General features: G+C 34.8%; 4 protein-coding genes across 4 annotated transcripts; all 4 read left to right on the top strand.

Annotated features, from left to right (window-relative positions):
* Positions 1-296: 296 nt before the first annotated feature.
* LOC109815566 (Yippee family putative zinc-binding protein) lies at positions 297-6,050 on the top strand. Its single transcript, XM_020380317.3, has 5 exons — positions 297-560; positions 2,089-2,132; positions 5,252-5,360; positions 5,556-5,611; positions 5,724-6,050. Exons 1-5 carry the CDS (start codon positions 465-467, stop codon positions 5,806-5,808), a joined length of 390 nt encoding a protein of 129 aa, XP_020235906.1. The 5' UTR covers positions 297-464; the 3' UTR covers positions 5,809-6,050.
* Positions 6,051-9,103: 3,053 nt separating this feature from the next.
* LOC109815565 (transcriptional regulator ATRX-like protein) lies at positions 9,104-11,908 on the top strand. Its single transcript, XM_020380315.3, has 3 exons — positions 9,104-9,421; positions 9,807-11,411; positions 11,533-11,908. The coding sequence occupies exons 1-3, from the start codon at positions 9,368-9,370 to the stop codon at positions 11,596-11,598; spliced, it is 1,725 nt and encodes a 574-aa protein (XP_020235904.1). The 5' UTR covers positions 9,104-9,367; the 3' UTR covers positions 11,599-11,908.
* Positions 11,909-12,886: 978 nt separating this feature from the next.
* Positions 12,887-15,709, top strand: PRA1.H (prenylated RAB acceptor 1.H). The gene is made up of 4 exons (XM_020380323.3): positions 12,887-13,509; positions 14,258-14,394; positions 15,273-15,344; positions 15,426-15,709. The coding sequence occupies exons 1-4, from the start codon at positions 13,124-13,126 to the stop codon at positions 15,494-15,496; spliced, it is 666 nt and encodes a 221-aa protein (XP_020235912.1). The 5' UTR covers positions 12,887-13,123; the 3' UTR covers positions 15,497-15,709.
* Positions 15,710-15,841: 132 nt separating this feature from the next.
* Positions 15,842-18,822, top strand: LOC109815564 (Tetratricopeptide repeat (TPR)-like superfamily protein). Its single transcript, XM_020380314.3, has one exon. The coding sequence runs from the start codon at positions 16,689-16,691 to the stop codon at positions 18,114-18,116; it is 1,428 nt and encodes a 475-aa protein (XP_020235903.1). The 5' UTR covers positions 15,842-16,688; the 3' UTR covers positions 18,117-18,822.
* The last annotated feature ends 1,502 nt before the right edge of the window (positions 18,823-20,324 follow it).

Here is a 20,324-nt window from a genome sequence, read left to right as displayed (position 1 = left end):
ATTGATCCATAATGAGAGAAATCCAGAGCCATGGATGCAACAAGATCCACCTACCTCGACGCTCGTTAAATCTTATCCTTTTATCCCTTTGCTTCAGTTCAAAGAATTTTCCAATCATGGGCTAATTCCAATTTTTTTTTTTATAATTATCATCAACCCTTAGTAAATCACTGCAAATCAAGCTAATACACGTAATGTTCTCACAAAGTTTATCGTGACTAATCACCATAATATTATTTAATTTAGTACGCTGAATATTTTTTTTTTATATATAAAAAATAATAAGTTATTTCAGTAAGAATTTTGGCGAGCAGGAACAGCAACACGTGTCTCTTTCAACAGGAGTGTTCCATTGACAGTTCCACTGCTATGCTAATATTGTTCCTTCTCTTTCCATCTACCCTTCTGAGCAATTCAACATAGTGACGGTGGTGACGTCAAAATTCGAAGCCAATAGAAAGAAGATGGGAAGAATCTTCACGGTGGAGCTCGAGGGCAGGTCTTATAGATGCAAGTTCTGCAGAACTCACTTGGCCCTTGCAGATGATCTCATCTCCAGGGTAGTTAATTGCTTACCTTATGCTTGCTTTTATATTCTGTCAACTTTTCTTGTTTTCTGTAAATTGTTGTTGGAGTAACTGTCTGTGATGCATCCTTGAATGAAGCATACCTTCAGGACATTGGTTTTTGTTTTATAGACATTTTTAGTAGGTGAAAAATGAACATTTGTTCTGAGATAGTATAAGGTGGGTGAGATTTAAGAACTATGTGCTGGTATTTGTAACATGGTCTAGTGTGCCTTGATTGGTTACAAAATTAAGCTTTGATGTTTTCATGTTTATAAGTATGTATTTTCTAGAGTGTTGTGCCTGGATGGGCTTGGGGGGTTAAGCCTTTAGTGTTAGATACTGATGCCACATTGAACAGTAATCTTGTAAGTTCTACAGGTTGAACCTTCACAATCATGTACTCCCACATTTGCTTTCAACATTATTTCTACGTCGAATAGAAATAAGACTAATAAAATATATTAGTAAGAGACAATCTTTATCTTATAAGTCAGATTCAGTTTTGTAAGGTTGTGTTAGACTTTAAATCCACTTTCTAAGATCTCATCATAGTTATCTGGATTCTCTAAAATGGGCCACCACTATTGATTGACTTAGACTTCAAACTCACTTTCTAAGATGTCATCGGAATTATCTTAGATTTCCTAAAACGGGCCACTCACCATTGATTGACTTAGGCTCTAAACCTACTTTCTAAATTAATCAATGTCAACAATGTATTTTGAGTTGTTGGATTGTTATTGGATTTTTTCTGTCCTGTATATAATTGTGTCTCTTACTCTGCCTGCCTGGAAAATATGTACTCTTTCACAATTTCTAGCAGCTCCACCATATCTTTAGTTACCCTTTATGATAATTTTGCTATTCTCTTTCCCTTGTAAGCATTCCCATTTTCACCCCCTACATCCACTAAAGAATTAGAAAAGAATGTCAAACTTGTAATACTGGCTATCTGGTAAACAAGAAAGGCTTATAAACAGCAAAGAATTGAGTGGGGATAGCCTAGTCACTTATCTATTCTTAGTGGAAAAATACTTGGACTTTGATGATTGATTCATTGTAGTTCTTCCATTATTGCTGTATTATACCTTGTATAGGGGCCTAATCCATCATCAATATGGGTTAGAAATTAATTATCATTCAGCTGGTATGTTGAATCAAACTATAACCGGAGGAACATACACTATGTAAGAATTTTCAGTATGAACATACAATATGTCCTTTTGCCTCTTGATTGCTTTCTTGCATGATTGCTTTAAATATCTTTTATCCATATTATTCTGTGGTAGTATCTTTCCATGATATTCATAACTTCATATTTCAATAAAGTAATTATATAGCTGACATATAGTGAGGTGGGAGAAGATAAAAAGTTAAATGTATTACTCCTAAAGGCAAGCGTAATGTCTGTACTATTGATTTTGCTTGGTTTTTGCCAATACAATGCTCCGAGTCTCTAATTGCTTTGTTGGGTTGTGAAAACACTTCTCATATTAATCTTCTATTAACCTTCTTTCAGGCGTTTCATTGCCGCAGGGGAAAAGCATACCTATTCAATAATGCGTGAGTACATTTCAGTTTTTATTGGATAATCCATTAGTGATTAAGAAATTAAAATTCATTAGCTTTGTAGCATGTATGACAAGATAACATGCCTGAGGCTCAGGTTTTTAATATATTCATTTTACTAAATGAAAATGCATCTAACATATTTTTTGTACTCCCAACAATCCAGAAGATATGATGGTCATGTTATGCAAAAGTCAAACGTATATGAAAATTGCATTCTGTAATACACAAAGAGCACTATTTTTTTTTTATTATCTTTGAAAAGAAATCCTTCACCATCTTTTCACAATATTAAGTTATTAACTGAATATAAGCCGAATGCAGTCACATATTTGCATACCAATTTAAGATGAGGCATGTTGATAGAAACTATAAATCAGGATAATATTCAACTAAGAGGAATGGAGCTCAGATACTTGCAGAAGAGAAAATTTGTCTGAAATCAACAGTAGAAGCAGTAGACAACCCCACACTGCTGAAAGCCTGAAACGAGTCACAGAGGAATGTAGAAAACTGACAAAATGTAAAAAAGAGTAAGAAAAGAATACACATCAAGGACTAATGCATATTCCTCCTTCAGTCCTTCTGGCCAAGGTCCTCCCTTCTATGATTTCCCCCGTCATTACACTTATGATTCTCCAATTCTGTTCCCCCTATCTCCATTTGTCAACTGTCCCTCTGATAGGCATTTATCTCTTCCAACAAATTTCTCCACACCTAGATTTCCTTCCTTCATCATTTTTTTGGTTCTTGTCCCATTTAAGGCTTCTCCTTCTCTCACTCACTGACAGGCCTTTACTACTATACCTGCTTGGGATACACTTAGTAACTTCTCTTGTGTCGTCTTCTGCATGTAGCAAGTAATCTGAAGTCTCTGGAGGGTGGGAGTACCTGCAAAGGGACTCCATAGCTTATGTAAGAGCTCGGATCAGAGTAATAAATGCATATTTAATAAGTGAACACTGCAATAACGAACAGTATTACTACCTGATCTGTCCCCTATTTACACTAACTTTATTGGGTGTTGCACATGATTACCGATTAGGGAATATGGTGTTAATGTGGATTAAGATTTACTTGCCTTAAGTAATCTCATATGGTGACCAAACGTGTTATTACCTCGGTCTTTTCAAAGGCCAAAGTAGTGCTATAGGGTGTTTGGCCTTCTGGTAGGCCAAGTGGGTTGGAGAGTGCTCGGCCTTCTCAGAGGCCAAATGGGGTTGTTGAGATATTTGATTATCCGAGGGACTGAATCGTTAAGGGAGTCTTTGGCCTTTCGGGGCCTGAGTATGCATTGGTTTCTTGGACAACTGGTATTTGGTGACTAGGAGGCATGTCTGGTATACTTGGACAACCGGTATCCGGTGACTGGGAGGTGTGTCCAGCATAAATACAGTTTTTCTTTCCTCTCCTATGTATGTGGGTTCACGGCCAACACATTTCAACTGATTGCACTGTGCATTAGTTATAATTTTAAATATGCCAACACATACAGATTAGAATGGATGTTACTTTTTGAATATTTTTTGATTTTATTTTTTGCATATAATCTAGTATTATGGATTAAATGTTAAATTTATGTTTTGAAAGAATTCCTACAGGGAAAAATTATTAGCAACATACAAACAAGTTAATAGCAAAAAATGCTTTAAGGCATTGATAGCCTTCCAATTCTTTTCACGTGAGTTCAAAAACTGTATAGTACAGTTGCTTGGGAAAATTGATCCGTTGGAGTAATTTTCTTGGCTTGAATTCTCCTTTTGTGATTTGATTGGAAAAGTATGTACATGCTTGAATGCATTGAACGTTTAAAAATCCATGTGACTGGCATCTACTGATCGAAGTTTTGATTGCTAGTAATAATACATAAATATTTGTGAGTTTTAAGAAGCTGGACAGCCAATGCATTACCGTGCATTTATTTTTCAAAGATATTATTTAATCCTATCTGCATAAATATTTGCTAGTAATAATGCATTACCATGCATTTATATTTCTGAGTTTTTTCCCAGTAAATCTTTATCTAAAATATTTGTTGAAGATATTATTTAATCCTATTGCAATTTTTCATGCTTTAGTAGTTGTTTCGTCTTCCTTCATGTCAATAGACATACAGCTTATTTAAGCACAATGAATGATAATTCAGAAATTCCAGCCTTCAACTTAGGCCCTAATAAATCTCCTCATTTTTCTTTCTGACAGCACTGCTCTTTTATTCAACATCCTTTTTTTTTTGCAGACTCGATTTTAGATTTATTTACTAATTACAATGACTGCCTAAGGAATTGGATTCATGAGTTTACAATGATCCAGAAATAGCCTAATCTTTATATATTATTGGCACAAGTTTCTTATGAGCTGGTTAGAACTTGATGATGTTCAAAAGAGTATAGCAGATATGGTGCAGTGTTATACCGTGCTGCATCTAATCATGGGCTGACATAATAAATCTATATAAATTTATTCCAAAATTGTTTAATTCGTAGGTTTTTTGTCTTTAGTAAATAATCCTGTGAAGGGAAGCCAGTAACTTTTATGTGTCAGCTGTTCAAAACAGGTATGTTTTTACATTGTGTCTGCTAACATGTGCCTTTCTTTGTTTTAAAATTGTTAATTGTTTTATTCCCATTTGATTTCTTGGTCCCCTTGTTAATTTGAGCCTTTTAGCATATTGAGTTAAGAAACAAAGTAAGTAAGACGAATTGCGTTTACATTTGGTTTTGGACCTTTTGGTTAATATTTGTTCCTTCATTTTTGCTTCTAAGTCAACTAATTTATGCTATTGGAACTGGAACCCCGATGCATTTGCTCAAACGTCAGTACAAGGAACATGCCTAAACAGAAACTAAAGCTGTTTTAAGATGACTGCATTTTGTGTAATAAAACTTCTAACATGATATCCATGCACCAATGTCTTTGGCATCTGAAAATGCAAAGAAACTAATAATCAATGTATTGCACCTTGGTATATAAGCCTCTTTGGTTTGAGGTCACATTTATAAAACTACTTGTTTGCCCATTAAGTAAATAAAAGTTAGAGAATTATTTTGAATGTCATTATTTGTTGAAAATATCACTAGGCCTGAATATTCTATACTGTATCTGTGATTCAGTGTGAACTTCACAATTGGAGCATCAGAAGAAAGGATGATGCTTTCAGGATTACATACTGTGGCAGATATTTTTTGCTGTTGCTGTGGTCAAATAATTGGTTGGAAATATGTAATCCTCCTCTCTTAGCCTCTCTGGATTTCGTGTAATCTGGAATCAATGTTACAGATGAAATTTCTTAGATTTTATGCTGGATTAGGTGTCCAGAGTAATTTAAATTCTTCATTCTGTGTCAACCTTCATTCTTTAGTTCAAGTTAGTTGTTAGCTTGCCACATAATTTTTTAAATTTTACTATCTCTCTCAGGAATCTGCACACGAGAAGAGTCAAAAGTATAAAGAAGGGAAGTTTGTTCTTGAAAGGTATTATTTGTTTTCCTATTGGCTATAATTTATTGGTTAAGGCAATTTTGTTGCTCTTTTTCCGTTATAGTGTTTATACTAAGTATGCATATCCTCTGTGTCAATGCAACAGAGGAAGGATTGTTGATGAAGTTGATTTCTCAGCTGAATTCTATATCGATAGTCGTGCCTGCATGAGTGATACTGAAGATGCTTAAAACATGCTAGCCTTGTTGGATAAGGAGAAAGAATGTACTACTTGTGTGTATGGACAATAATAATGGTGACCTGAGAAAGTGTTCAAAATTAATATAGATTATTTTGGTTTTAGTTTTTATTTTACTTTATTTTTAGTAGTACATGAAAATTGAAAATGAGAGTTGTCAAATGTCAATGGTGTGTAAAAGTAAAACATTGGAAAAGAAAGAGATGAAATGGTAATTTCAGATTTTCTGCAAAATATTTGGCTCTTTACTTGGTGTCTGTATAGAACCTCTTCAAAGGTGGAGGCAGTTTGAACCTTTTTTGTTGATTAGCTTATGACTGTCCGAACCTGCCAAACAGTCAACATATTTATTCACTTCATGTTGGATATGTTTAAAAGAGACAAGACAAGGCTAGGAGACTTTTTATTTCTCACAAACAATCCTTCATGGTATGTAGAGAGAGGAGTTTGTCATTGAGGTTGCGTACCACATCAATTACCTCCAAGCAATCTGATTCACAAACAACCTTCCCATAATCCAACTCCCAGGCATGAGATAAACCATCTCTAATAGCTAGGAGTTCTGCTGAAAAAGAATTTCCTAGGCCATATAGAATTGAGAGAACTTAAAGATCCATTCTCCCCTAGCCCCACGAACAACACCTCTCCCGCCCATAGCATCATGAGCAAGCTAAGTGTCATCCACATTTAGTTTAAACGTTTAGAACAGCTTATGTTGTGCTTGGATTAGAAGTGAAATTGAGGAAAGATAGAAGTAAAGAGATATGTTTGAATAGATAAAAATAAGAAGAAAATAAATGGAGGATTCTTTTTGATTGTTTGGACAATAAAAAATTGGAAAATTGCACTCAACCCTCCTACACTGTATTTAAATGATATATACATCACCTCACCTCTGGTTTTTAAAAATCACTCATCTTCTTGAATAAAATTATTAATTAAAGTGAGAAAAGGAATAAAAATAAAAGTTAGGTCATATTTTTGTCAATCATATGCATGTCTATTATTTGTTTTTAAATTATGTATAAAGGTTACATCTTTTTTTTTATTTTTTATTTTTTATTATTTTTTTATGAAAGCTTCATTGTTCTACAATTTTGAAAATAATAATTTCTTAATTCAGTATTTAAAATTATTTCTTGTATTTTTAAAATCACAATGTACACATTATTTATGATATAATTTGTGAGTTAATAGTGAGTAAGAGATCAAGTTTCATTTAATTGTTGACACTTGTATTTTTTACACGATTTTTACTATATTTATAAATTTTTTTAGTTCCAACATCTATTATGTTAAAATCTTTTTATGCATGTGAATTTAATGAGACAAATTTAATGTATTGCATCAGTCAAAAAATTATTCAATATTATGAAAAAAATAAAAATCATCATTATTTTGAAACGCCCAAATTGATATAAAATTAGAAGATAAAATATCAAATGAATATAAAAATTAAGATAAATAACTAAAAGTATAATTTAACCTATAAAATTGTATTATAACTTATCTTAATGTTTTATAAAATAAGGGATATATTTTTGTACCCTCCTAAATATATCTACACCTTTCAGGCTTGAAACTAATAGATAAGTGTATCTTTCCGGATATATTTCAATAGGATCATTCTAACATGGTCTACATGGAGAGTGTCTCGACATAATCCCTACGCCCTCAAGGACAGGGTCATTACATGGAGAATGTCTTGACCTAACCCCTATGCCCTTTAGGCTTGGGATTGGTGAGTAAGTGTATCCTCCCAAATTTTTTTTGACATGGTGCTATCTTTCGTATGTATTTTCATTAGGTCAAACCAAGAGGAGGTTGAAACCAGTCTAACCTCTTTACCTATAAGTCACTAATTAGACTAAGGATGGAGGTAGCCGAGGTTAATATGATCCTTTATATATAATATATAGTCGATCAAATATGCTTAAAGATTATTGGAATTGACCTGATATTTGAATCTAATGACAAAATCCTATATTAATAACAACCAAGATTACGCATTAGTGAATAATGGTCTTATGAAATTAAAATTCTTGAAACTCATAAATCCATAATAATCAAGTATAAAAATCCCAATCTTAGTTTACAAGAGGATAAAATATACTTTTGAATGTTGTAATTTTAGTTGAATGACTAGATTATCCTTAGTACCAGTGTTTTAAAACCCGGACCGACCCGGCCGGTCGGACCGGTTGGACCGGGAACCGGTGGTCTAGCCGGTCCGAATCTGAAGTTGGACCGGTTATGCAGTCGACCCGTTTCAAACCGGATTGAACCGGTCAATTTTCCGGTTCAACCGGTGAACCGGTGGGTCAAACCGGTTCAACCACTTTTTTTTTTTATAATTTTTTTAAGGGACCATAAATCACAAAAATAATAATGAAAATTGAATCTCTTAATGAAAAAGCAAGGAGTCTTATTAAATATAACAATGACTACTTTTTCTAATATATTTGTTTGCAATATATACAACTTAAATAACTTTTATAGTATATTATTAATTTTAAATTATATATTTAATAATGCAATATCTATGTAAATATTACATATATTATTTTCTGATATTAATTGCAAGTATATTATATATGTACATATTATTTATATTTTTAATTTTTATTAATATACCGTTTAACATGTAATTTTTTTTATGTATTTTTTTACAAAATAAAAATAAAAATAATTTTAAATAAGATAGAAAAATTAAAATTTAAAATAAGATATGAATTTATTAAAATTTATAAGTATAAAATATATTTAATATGAATACTTTTTAATAAAAATAAATAAAAATTGAGTCATGCAGTTCAACTAGTGACCCACCGGTTCAACCTTTGACCCACTGACCCAGTACCTTAACCGGTTTGATGACCGGTCCGATTTTTAAAACTATGCTTAGTACATTTTTCAAATTGAAACAATAATGTTAATTGATCAATTTATTTTATTATTGTTGTTAAATTTATTAAGTAAATGTACCATTGAATAACTGAATCACTTGATTTATTATGAGTTTTATAACATTTTTAAATATATTTAATCATAAAATTTAAAATATTTAAGATAAACAAAATAAAAATAATTTATTTTTTAATAATATGACGGATCAACTCAATCCCATGTATCATTGGATTTAATTGAAATTTTAAACCTAGTAAAAAAATGGGTTCAACATAACATAGCGCAACTCAATTTTCAGCGTATTAGGTTAAATTAGACCGTTTGATATTCCTAATTAAAATGTTACTTTAAAAATAAATGTTTAAAATTAAAGCGGATTGATAATGATGAAGATGAATCTTCCCACATAAAGCGAGAGAAAACCCATTTGGCGGAAGAGTTGGTTCTGAATTCTGAAAGGGTTGCGATTGAAAAAAAAGAGAGATTGGCCAATTGGGTTTGTTCGTTAAGAAAAAAGCATCCACATTTCTTACACCCTTTGCCTTTTTCTACAATTCCTCCTCCACTATTCACACCTTTTCTTTTCTCCCCACACTTTCTTCTTCCTCATTCTTTTTCCAGGTTTTGTTTTGCAGGTCGCTCCAATGGACAAATCATCACTTTCACTCAAGAAGAAACGTTCTAAGAAATCCTCCAAGGTATTCTACTTTTTTATTGTTATTATTTGCATTTTAGGGTATAATTTTAAGTTTCAGATTTATTGCGATCTCATTTATCTGATTTTAGGGAAAAGAAACGAATGTTTTGTTTCTGTTATTGCTTGTGTCTTGTGAACTGAAATTTTGTCATTCTGTGTGTGAATCATGTACCAAAACTGATTAGGATTTTTTTTTAATGGGGTTCTAGGTTTTTTTTTGTTCATCGTGAATATGTCGATTATTTACGTATAGTTTGGTTGTTGAGCTTTCTAACCCGTGTGTATAGTTTTTGGGTTGATCGGTTTAACTGAGTTTTGATTTTCCTGTTTTTGTCATCACAAAAATGTAAACTTGTTTTGATTTTATGCTTATTTCGATGGTTTAGTCCAAGGCAAGCAGTAAAATTAAGAAGAGTAGGAAGCATAAATCTAAGAAAGTTCGACGCCGTGAGGTCTCTCTTTCTAGTTCTGACTATGATGATTCTAAAAGTTTGGACACATCGGCTTCCACAAGTTCTGGAGATAGTTACAGAAGAAGAAGGGATAGGTCTCGCACGAGAAAAGATGGGAAAACTCGTAAGAGGAAGGGTCGGGGACGATCTTATAGCCGAGACAGCAGTGAGGACTCTCATCATGCTAGGAAGAGAAAAAAGGCAAAGATGAAGAATGAGCATGATGTGGTGAGGAAGAAACCCCTTAAGAAGAAAAAGATTAGGAGAGAAGCAAGTGTTGATTCATTTAGCAGCAGATCACGGAGCTGCTCTACATGTCAGGATGAGAGTGCTAGCAGAGATGACAGTCAATATAAGAGCCGCAGGGGAAGATCGGAAAGAAAAGAGAAAGACACAAGAAGATCAAGAAGAAGTGGAAGTAAAAAGAGTAGTAGATACAGGGCCAGAAGTTGTTCTTCCTGCAGTCCCTATAGTGAAAATAGTTATGAAGTGACTGAGGAGAAATATCTAGGCGAGAAAAATTCCAGGTGGCTCCGATCTGTTATTACCGTTACAAAAGAGGCAGAAGAATATGGGGAATTTTGTACAAATGAAACCAAGGAGGAGATTGTTGATGATCACGATTACCCTTGTAGAAGTAATGACAGTAATGATGGGGGCATGAAGAGAGAGTTGGATCATCATACACTTACATCAGAAGAGAAATTGAGAGTTGAGGATGAGGTAGTAGATATGAACACTGATCTCAACTTCCCAGAGCCCAAACTTAGAGATACGAGCTACAATGACAGCAACAACCTTAAAGCTTATAATGCTGGGACAAGTGAATCTACGAGGGAAACAAGCGAGACATTTGGCGCTAATGTGAGTGATATTGACTTGGAGTTAATTCTAAGGCAAAGAGCATTGGAAAACCTTAGAAAGTTTCGAGGTGAGATTCAGTCTAGTGCAAATGCTCCCGATCAGAAAAATAAAATTGTTAGCCAGGTGGAGCATCCAATTACTGATACACATGAATTGGTTCAAGGTAAGTCTGTTGTCAATGATGCAGTTGTAGGAACAAAATTTGATAAGCGGACCACTGGAGAAGAAACTAATTTGCCTGTTGGGAGAAGTTTAATTGCCTGTCCAAGAAACAACGAAAATATTTTAAATATGGATAAGGAAATATCTGGTTCCTCTAAGCCTCATTTGGCATGTGCACGAGACAACCCTAGTGGAACAGTTACTGAATCCACTATTTTCAACACAGCCAATTTAGAATTGATCAAACAAACACAAAGATCTTGCCATGATTCACTTATAACATCTGCTTCACATGAATCCACCAATTCAAAGTTCCCGGTGACAGAGGGTGATGTAGAAAGGAATGCAGCTATGACTACTGAAGCTGCAATCCAGAGTATTAATGACAATGGTAGAGATGGTAATGTTTCATCAGTAGAGAATACATCAGGTAAATTGCAAGATGAATCCAACCAGGGTTCCCAGTTTGAGCAGAAAACAATGACTGTGATGCGGGGTGGTGAAATGGTACAGGTGCGTGTGTTAATCTTTCCAATATTCTGAATGTTACTGACTAATGTTGGCCCTAAAATATGGTATGTAATCCTTTCCTTTACTTTTCCTTTTTTATTACTATTAATTTGTGAATGTGCAGGTTAGCTACAAGGTCTATATCCCTAAGAAAGTCCCTGCTTTGGCTAGAAGGCAACTTAAGCGATGATCTTCTGTCTGCTTTTCTGGTGAAGACAGGGCTTTTGTTGTGTTCATCTTGTTTGACACGTGAAAAGGGTAGAGACATATGCAAGAAAGTATAGAAATGAAGAGATTTGCTATGGACTCATCCGTATATGAACTATAAGAACCATCAATTTCTCTTTTTAGTTATATTTTTGGTAACATTTGTGTTGGTAGGTTATCTGAATGTGATCTGTCACAATAATATTAATGCAATGCAACCATTGCAACATAAAGAAGACCTTTAGTATTTCTTTTTGGTGGAAAATGAAAGACCTTACCAAAGTCTGCTGTCATCTGCTCACAAGTTCTCTCAGATGATATAATGTGTTTAATCAGTTTATTTGAAGGAAATACTCCCTTATTTTTTAGAACTTTTAAAAAATATTTATTTGACATTTTAGCAAAAAAATATATTCTATTTTGATTGTTATTTTATAATATTAATGAAGTATTATTATTTTTATATCTTTAAACTTTTATTGGAGAGTGAGAAAATAAAAAATAAAAAAGTATGAATAGGGGTGATTTAATATGAAAAGATCTGAGGTATATTAAAAATTTATTATACTGAAATTTAAATTATTACTTTCGGTATGTGTGTGAGAGAATGGATAGATGAATTTAAAAAGTATGTTTGCACTAACAAAATTGCATAGACTATTTTCATCAATAAAGAATTTCTCACCTGGCAGCATGTCACAAATGAAAATGCTAAATATTAGTCAGTGTTGAGAGTTAACCGAAGGCATCGGACAAAACACAAAATAATGAAATGTCATTCTTTTAGTAGTATCACATTCTAACAGTATATCATGGACATCATCGAATGTCATTTGGGATGATCAAACACAATCAATTAACAAGTGTCACGTTGACATAATTATAATAAGGACAAAAAAAAAAAAAACAATTGTCAACTTTTTGAGAGATAAAAATAAAGATTTTTTTTTAATTATGAGGAATAAGCTTAAAAACTTATTGTGTTTACTTGATTAGGATAAATGTATGAGAAATTACATTCAACCTTAATTGTCATCTTTATAATCCTTTTTAGAGATAAAAAAAGTTAATGATGATTGATGATATCTGTAAAAAAATTTACCCAATCAATAAAAAAATAAATTTATATGACTTTTTAAGGTAATAATTATAAAATCAATAAATTTATCATTTATATAAATCGTGATTAAATAGTACATTACCCTTAAATCCTAAAATAATAAAAAAAATTAGATTGATTAAGGAATTTGCAACAAAAGTTTGAATTTAAAAAGAAGAAAAAAAACATATAGAAAAGTTTTTTGGGTAATATATATTTTTTTGACAGCAATTTATTTGGTAACAATAAATAAATAATATGAAATGGCATGATATGAAAAGAAATAAGTAGAATAAAATTTAGCATTATTTGCAGAAGGTTGATTAATGCTATTTGTGTTGTTTTTCCTGATGGTATTTAGTTGGATAATTTGTGAAAGAAAAGGCGAGTGTGGCGTTAGGGAAGAGCAATGGTGTTCTCTTCCAACCCCTTATCCCTCAGCGTCCCGGAACCCGCCTTCGAGTCGTGGCTCCGCGACACCGGCTACCTGGAAGTCCTCGACCACCGCACCTCCTCGGCCGCCGCCGTCTCCCCCGCCCCCTCGTCCTCCGGCTCCGGGCTCTTGTCCCGCCTCCTCACCTTCCTCTCCCTCTTCACTCTCAACCCCTTCGCCAAGCTCACCGCCGATGACTTCGCCGGCGACACTCCCTCCTGGTCCCGCTCCTTCTTCGCCTTCTCCCACTCCTACTCCTTCCCTTCCTCTCCCTCCCAAGCTCGCCTCCGACTCCAAGAAAACGTCAAGCGCTACGCCCGCAACTACGCCTATCTCTTCATCCTTTTCTTCGCATGCACTCTGTACGTTTTTATTTTTTTTATTTTTTATGTGTTTGTTTCTGAATTATGGCTCTTCTGTCTCTGAAATCCTAGAGCATGTTTCGATGACCTTTTCTATAAATATTTATACCATTAGAGAAGAAAATAAGAAGGGAAGATGAATTGAATTCTTCGTATGTTAGACGCTTAGCTTTTGTGCAAAATCTTTCATCAAACTTTTGTAATAGGTGAGGTGCATAAGACATAAGTTGACTTTAGGATAAATCATCTCGTTGGTTCTTCAAAGTGTTAAGCACTGTCAGATAGGTTTATGGGTTTCTTAGCTAAGAAAATTCCAATTAAATCTCTGAAACTGACATTTGTATTGTCTTAACTTGTGCATAAGCTAATTTTTAGAACTTTTCTCTGAAATCTGAACTACTTCGTGTCAAAAATGAGTCGCACGTTATTGACAGATTGCAATTCAAGAGTTTTCATTTTTGTTTTTCTTATTTTCAGAAACTAAGGTGATAGCATCCAACATTTTTAGGGATTGGATAGGTGATTTATCCTTGATTTTAACCGAGAGAAGCTTAATTCATTTTTCTTTTTTATTTTTCTTCTCAAGTGCTTTATGAATAAATTTATCCAAAGAGAGCCTTGATGTAGTTCTTCTTAAGTGCTTATGAAGAAATTTTGCCTTGCATATTTATAAGGAATGGATGTGGTTATTGACGTGCCCCGCTCTTTGGTGTGATGGATCTGTGTGTTTTGGTTGTTGTGGTTGCAGGTACAAGATGCCGGTTGCTCTTGTTGGGTTGATATTGTGTCTGGCATTGTGGGATTTCTTCAAGTTTTGTAGCCATAGATGGGGATTGGAGCAGTATCCCTTAACCCGCCAGTGCTTGGTTCGCGTCGCCCAATGTGGTCAGCAATCATTTCTTATTGGATGAATTTTGTTTTAACTTGCTGTTATAGTGATTTGATTATCATTTATTAACTGGTTTTTTTATTGGGAGTGAACCTAGATGCAGTTACTTAAAATATTTTTGGTGCTGTATTTTTTTTTTATTAGTTTTGAAGTTTTACCTAGGCAATTTGTGCAATAAAAGGTTTTTATTGAGACAAAACTTGTATGTAGTTTCTTGAGTGAGAAGGGAGAAGGGAATCAAAAGGCCCTTTGTTTTTAGTACTAAGAGTATCAACTGGTTTTTTTTTATTGGGACAGATGCATTTCTTTAAATGCTTTTTGGTGTTATTTTTCAATTAGAATAGAAGTTTCACCTAGATATATCAAGTAATAAGGATTTGCATGAAAGACTAATACAGGTTATTGAGGTGAGACTGCAATTTTAATTGTAAAACAACACCAAAAATACTTGAAAAACTACTAAGTTTTATCTTCTTTATTGGATTTACTCAAAAAACAAATTTGTGATTTTTCTTATGATTTGCTATAGTTTTCTTGGGTTACTTGGGTATTCATAACATCCAACATGCATTTATTGCCTGGACTTTGCTTAGGCTGTGGATTTACCGAATGCATAATCTTTCTTTCCCACCAATAAAGAACAAGAAATTCACTCTTCGTTTTCCTATACATGAATGGAAGTTTTTGAATCTGTTATGTATTTGGCCACTTAATTTAACAGAGAAATGTATTCTACAAAGCTCATGTGGCAGGGATGTCTTGTTCTTTTATAGCACAGTGGTTATGGAATATGGATGCTGGAAAAATATCTCCTAATTTGTTGTTCATGAGGCTAATTGGAGCTTTTTTTTTTTCTCAATCTCATCTTTTGCAGCGACTGCAGTTATTCTAATCTTTTCCAATGTTCAAATGGCTCTCTTTTGTGCCATATGCGTCAGCTATGCAGGTAAGTCTTCCTGCATATGCACTCTTATTACCTTGTTCCCTTACGCAACAGATTCTTAAGTTAAAAAAAAAATCTGTGTAGGTGTGATACTTCATGCTGCTTTTCGCAAGTTGACCCCTGTAAAGCAGCCTTCAGTGGGAAGAGGTAGGTAGTTGGTTAATCAAACAAACTCTGGTGCACTTGCAGTTATCCAGCACGTCTCCAGTGATTCAAGGGCCTTTGGTATAGAATTTTGTTGGGCTTACACTGTAAATTTTAAAGGACAAGTTTGTTACAGAAGATTGGGCAATGTAAAAAGGTTGGATTTTGTATTTGTTGATTAAAATTAATTATTTAGAATAAAATCTTTGAATTAAATATATAAATTATGAAGATGATTATTTATTAATTTAATCATAAAACTTGATTAGTTGGCGCCACTCATTTTGGGTAAGTTTGGTTTGAATTTTGTGCTGCGGTTATTCACGTTAAGTGGAAGGACCTCCTTGCAGCTTCTACGTAAATTTGAGATTTGGCAAGAAAATTTATTGCAACATGCTTATAGACCATTGGATCAAATACGGATTTAGTGCAATCTTTGGTCAGATTTTACTCATCTTCTGTTTAAATCAGATTAGTCTAAGAGGAAGTCTTAAAATATTAGTTTAAAAACAAAAAAGAATACACATTTAATGTCAACCAAAAATTATCTTACTTTTAATCTTGTCAACCAAAAATAATAATTATCTTAAATAAAACATTTAAAAATTATTATTTAATAAATATTTTAATGATTTCTTTTTGAATGATAATAAGATATGTTCCTTATTTTTCTCTATTAACCTATCTTTTTATTTTTATTTTTAAGTTGAATTTTAATGTTCAAAATAACATCAATAACTAAATCAATTTGGTACCACAACATAAATTATTTACTATAATTTAAAATACAATTTATATGTCAAGAATATTTGTATATCATAAGTTTTAATTATAATATTTTTTAAAAGAATTTAATTATAATATAATTTATATATTTAAGATTATTTATTTATTATAAACTTTAGTTATATAATTGTTGTGTATTTTGATTATTTATTTTGTAATATTTTTACCCGCTCTTTCACCCATTTAAGTGAATGAAGAAAAAAAAATCATTTACTTATTTTTACCTAAATGAGTAGCATTTTTTACCTGCTCTTCCTTCACAGAAACAACCTTATTCGAAGGTAGGGCCTAATCCGAATATTTCAAATTGATGGAATGAGAAACATAAAAAATTTACTCATGCACTGCTTGAATTAGACACAATATTATTAATTTGGTGAAGTAAGAACAAGTCAGTATTCTATTCTGCATTGAAGCATGGCAATGGCATGCAACATGAGAGCGAGAAGAAGAGTGTACGAAGGAATGATCCAAAGCCCTTTCCAACGGTTCGTGCACTCGTCTCCACCCGAGCTGATCCAAAACCTCCTCAAGTTCCGAAGAGACAAGCCCACCCAACAACTGGAGCAAGCCCTCGATCAATGCGACCTCCACCTCACCCACGACCTCGTCCTCGACGCCCTCCGCCGCCACCGCTCCGATTGGCGACCGGCCCACGTCTTCTTCAACTGGGCCTCCAAAGCCCCCACCTACAGGCCCAACTCCGACGTCTGCAACCAAATCCTCGACATCCTCGGCAAAACAAAGCGCTTTCACGAACTCCACCAAGTGCTCGACCAAATGTCCAAGACACACGGACTCATCAACGAAGCCACATTCTCCACCCTGCTTCGCAGGTTTATCGCTGCCCACAGAGTCCACGAAGCAGTTCAGTTATTCCACAGGAGGAGCGACTTCGGCTTGGACCCAGGTTCGGAGCCTTTCCAAACCCTCTTGATGTGGCTGTGCAGGTACAAGCACGTCGAAGACGCCGAAGCCTTGTTTCACAGCGATCCAGCGCTTCGTCACGACATTAAGACATGGAACCTCATTCTCAACGGTTGGTGCGTGCTGGGGAACGTGCACGAGGCCAAGAGGGTGTGGAGAGACATAGTGGCTTCTTCATGCAACCCTGATGTGTTCTCGTATGGAACCTTCGTCAATGCGTTGACCAAGAAAGGGAAACTCGGAACCGCGCTGAGGTTGTTCCGTGGAATGAGGGAGAAGGGTGGTTGCAAACCTGATGTTGTGATATGTAATTGCCTCATTGACGCTCTTTGTTTCAAGAAGAGGGTTCCTGAGGCGTTGGAGATTTTCAGGGAGATGAAGAGTGAGGGGGGTTGTGAACCCGATGTGGCTACTTACAATTCGCTTGTTAAGTGCATGTGCAAGATTCGGAGGATGGAGAAGGTGTATGAGCTGGTGGATGAGATGGAGAGGAGGAAAGGTGGGTGCTTGCCCAATGCTGTTACTTATTGTTACTTGCTGAGGAGCTTGAAGGATCCCGGGGAAGTTCGCGGGGTTTTGGAGAGGATGGAGAGAAATGGGTGTGGCATGAATGATGATGTTTATAACTTGTTGTTGAGGTTGTATGTGAAATGGGATGATGGGGATGGAGTGAGGAGAACTTGGGAAGAGATGGAGAGGAATGGATGGGGGCCGGATAGGCGATCGTATACCATCATGGTTCATGGCCACTTTGAGAGAGGCAGGGTGAAGGATGCTGTGCGTTATTTTGAGGAGATGGTTTCCAAGGGAATGGTTCCAGAGCCAAGGACGGAGAAGCTAGTGAGTTCCTTGAAGATTCGGGTGAAGGGGAGGACAGAACAACAGGAAGGTATTGATGAGGGGATTGCTAGTGTTTGAAGTCTTGGGATTTGGTTCAATTGGAATGCTTGGACATTGTTTCATTTGAGCTTCGCAGCTTCAGAGTTGTGTTGTTGGAACTACATGTGATCAATTAGGAGAATGTGAAGGAGCACCTTGGCTGTAAAGCCTTAAATCATTGCAATGAAGTTTTTAGAATGATGAGGGGCAGGTCATAAATCGCTTGTGGAATGGCCAATGGCAGTAGTGTGTAACTAATGTCAAATTAGCATTAGCCAGTACCAGTTCTGCAGAGATTTCAGATTTGAGTGGAGAGGTGTGCCAATTCTCCAACTGCTTTCACTACAACCGAATTTGCCATGTTCATACACGGAGCTTGAAGTGTCCTCGACCCTGCGCCAAGGCCAGCACGGTGCTGCAACTGCCACAGATTTTACTAATTGACCGCTTTCTGCCTTTTTATGTCCAAGAATTTTGACATTGTTGTCGATCCATTTCTTCTTCACCAGCTACTTGCAGAGGAAGAATTGTTTATTATTGACTTTGTCCGTGTAATGTATGTGGGAAGTCTTACATAACAAAAGTAATGTCTAGTAAATGAGGTTATGTTGATACAACATCTATACAAAATATAAATGTGAATAATTTAGGTGAAGAATAAGGCTTTTTGACTTACTTGATCTTATAGATGGACTTATATACAAAATAAATTTTTAAGAGCAACTCCAACATTAGTTTCTTACTATTGGAGAGGTGTGACGTGGCAGCAAGAGTTTCTTGCAGAGGAGAGAGGGTTGCTTAGTGAAGCAACGATTGCTTATTTTTGTGAACTGAAGGTGCGGTGGTGAGGCGCGCAGTTGGACAACGGAGGCGCGCGGTTGGACAACGGAGGCGCGCAGGTAGACGGCGAAGGCGCGCGGTTGGACAGCAGAGGCACGCGATTGGACAGCGGAGGCACGCGGTTGGACAGCAGAGGCGCGTAAGTGGATGGCGAAGGCGTGCGGGTGGACATGGCGGATCTTCTTGGGGATTGGGGGGAGCCACGGCTCCCCCAAATTTTTCTAAAAAAAAAAAATTATATATATTTAATATTATATTTGTATAATTATTTTATAAAATAATTAGTGAATAATAATAAATTTTTGAGATTTTATTATCATGTATATTTAATTTGAGTAAAAAAAATGAGGAATATTTTTTTAATAATAAAAATTTTAATTTATATATAAAAAATTTAATTTGGCACCTCCAAAATTTTAATCTAAGTTCCGCCACTGCGGGTGGACGTTCCTGAGCTTTGCGCGAGTGGACGTTTTGCCTGGACCTGCGCGCGCGGCGGCGGTAGACGAAGTTGGAAGAAAAGGAAGGGTGAAGAAAAATGAAAAAAATCTCTCAGAAAGAAGAAAAAGAGACGTTTTAAAGAAATAAGAAATAAAAATTAAAATTTAAAAATTTAAAAATTTAAAAATTAAAAATAAATAAAAAATAACTTAAAAGTTTCGTGGAAGTAGCTGTTGGCATTTAAAAAAAATCATTATAAATATGCCTCAACTCAATTCAAAAATTTGGACCTCTTTAACTCTCTTCTACTTCTTTTATCTTGTTTGTTTTGCTCTCAAAAATGGATCCTAACCAATACAATCATCAAAAAAATTTAAATTCTTTTCAAAACCAACCACCATCGACGAGTGTAAATTCTCAAATTCCTCCGCAATATGTTATGTATCTACCATCTTATTTTAGTGAAAATTCTCAAAATCCACCACCTTATTAGTCAGCACCACAATATTATATGTTTCCAACGACAAGAATCAACGAGAAAGGATGTAGAACGTGCATTTGGAGTGCTTCAATCTCGATTCGCAATCATACGAGGTCCGACACGTTTTTGGGATGCCACAATAATGAAAAATATAATTTATGCATGTATCATATTGCATAACATGATTGTCGAGGACGAACGAAACACCTATCAAAATTATATTGATTATGATGGTGTAGATGATGACATGTCAAGATCTGAAATATCTATAGGTGCTCATCCCAATTTTAGAACAGCATACCTTCAAAGGAGAGCAGACGTTCAAGACAAACGAATACACCTCCAACTTCAAGCAGATCTTATTGAATATATTTGGGAACGTTTCAGAAATAATAATGATGAAAATTAATTTCGTATAATGTTTATGTATTTACTATTGCTTTATTTTATTTTTAATATCTACTTATTGTATATTTTTTCTCATA

The sequence above is a fragment of the Cajanus cajan genome, chromosome 10, assembly GCF_000230855.2.
Source record: "Cajanus cajan strain Asha chromosome 10, NIPB_CcT2T_4, whole genome shotgun sequence".
Taxonomy (NCBI): domain Eukaryota; kingdom Viridiplantae; phylum Streptophyta; class Magnoliopsida; order Fabales; family Fabaceae; genus Cajanus; species Cajanus cajan.
This window is presented reverse-complemented; position numbering and strand designations above follow the sequence as displayed.

Bases quoted from the DNA above. Each gene is read 5' to 3' on its own strand.
- LOC109815564 (XM_020380314.3), top strand. From the start codon at position 16,689: ATGGCAATGGCATGCAACATGAGAGCGAGAAGAAGAGTGTACGAAGGA.
- LOC109815566 (XM_020380317.3), top strand. From the start codon at position 465: ATGGGAAGAATCTTCACGGTGGAGCTCGAGGGCAGGTCTTATAGATGC. The intron at 2,133-5,251 runs GTGAGTACATTT...TCTGTGATTCAG, and splicing joins GCATACCTATTCAATAATGC to TGTGAACTTCACAATTGGAG. The intron at 5,361-5,555 runs GTAATCCTCCTC...TATCTCTCTCAG, and splicing joins AAATAATTGGTTGGAAATAT to GAATCTGCACACGAGAAGAG.
- LOC109815565 (XM_020380315.3), top strand. From the start codon at position 9,368: ATGGACAAATCATCACTTTCACTCAAGAAGAAACGTTCTAAGAAATCC. The intron at 9,422-9,806 runs GTATTCTACTTT...TCGATGGTTTAG, and splicing joins GTTCTAAGAAATCCTCCAAG to TCCAAGGCAAGCAGTAAAAT. The intron at 11,412-11,532 runs GTGCGTGTGTTA...GTGAATGTGCAG, and splicing joins GGGGTGGTGAAATGGTACAG to GTTAGCTACAAGGTCTATAT.
- PRA1.H (XM_020380323.3), top strand. From the start codon at position 13,124: ATGGTGTTCTCTTCCAACCCCTTATCCCTCAGCGTCCCGGAACCCGCC. The intron at 13,510-14,257 runs GTACGTTTTTAT...TTGTGGTTGCAG, and splicing joins CTTTTCTTCGCATGCACTCT to GTACAAGATGCCGGTTGCTC. The intron at 15,345-15,425 runs GTAAGTCTTCCT...AAATCTGTGTAG, and splicing joins CATATGCGTCAGCTATGCAG to GTGTGATACTTCATGCTGCT.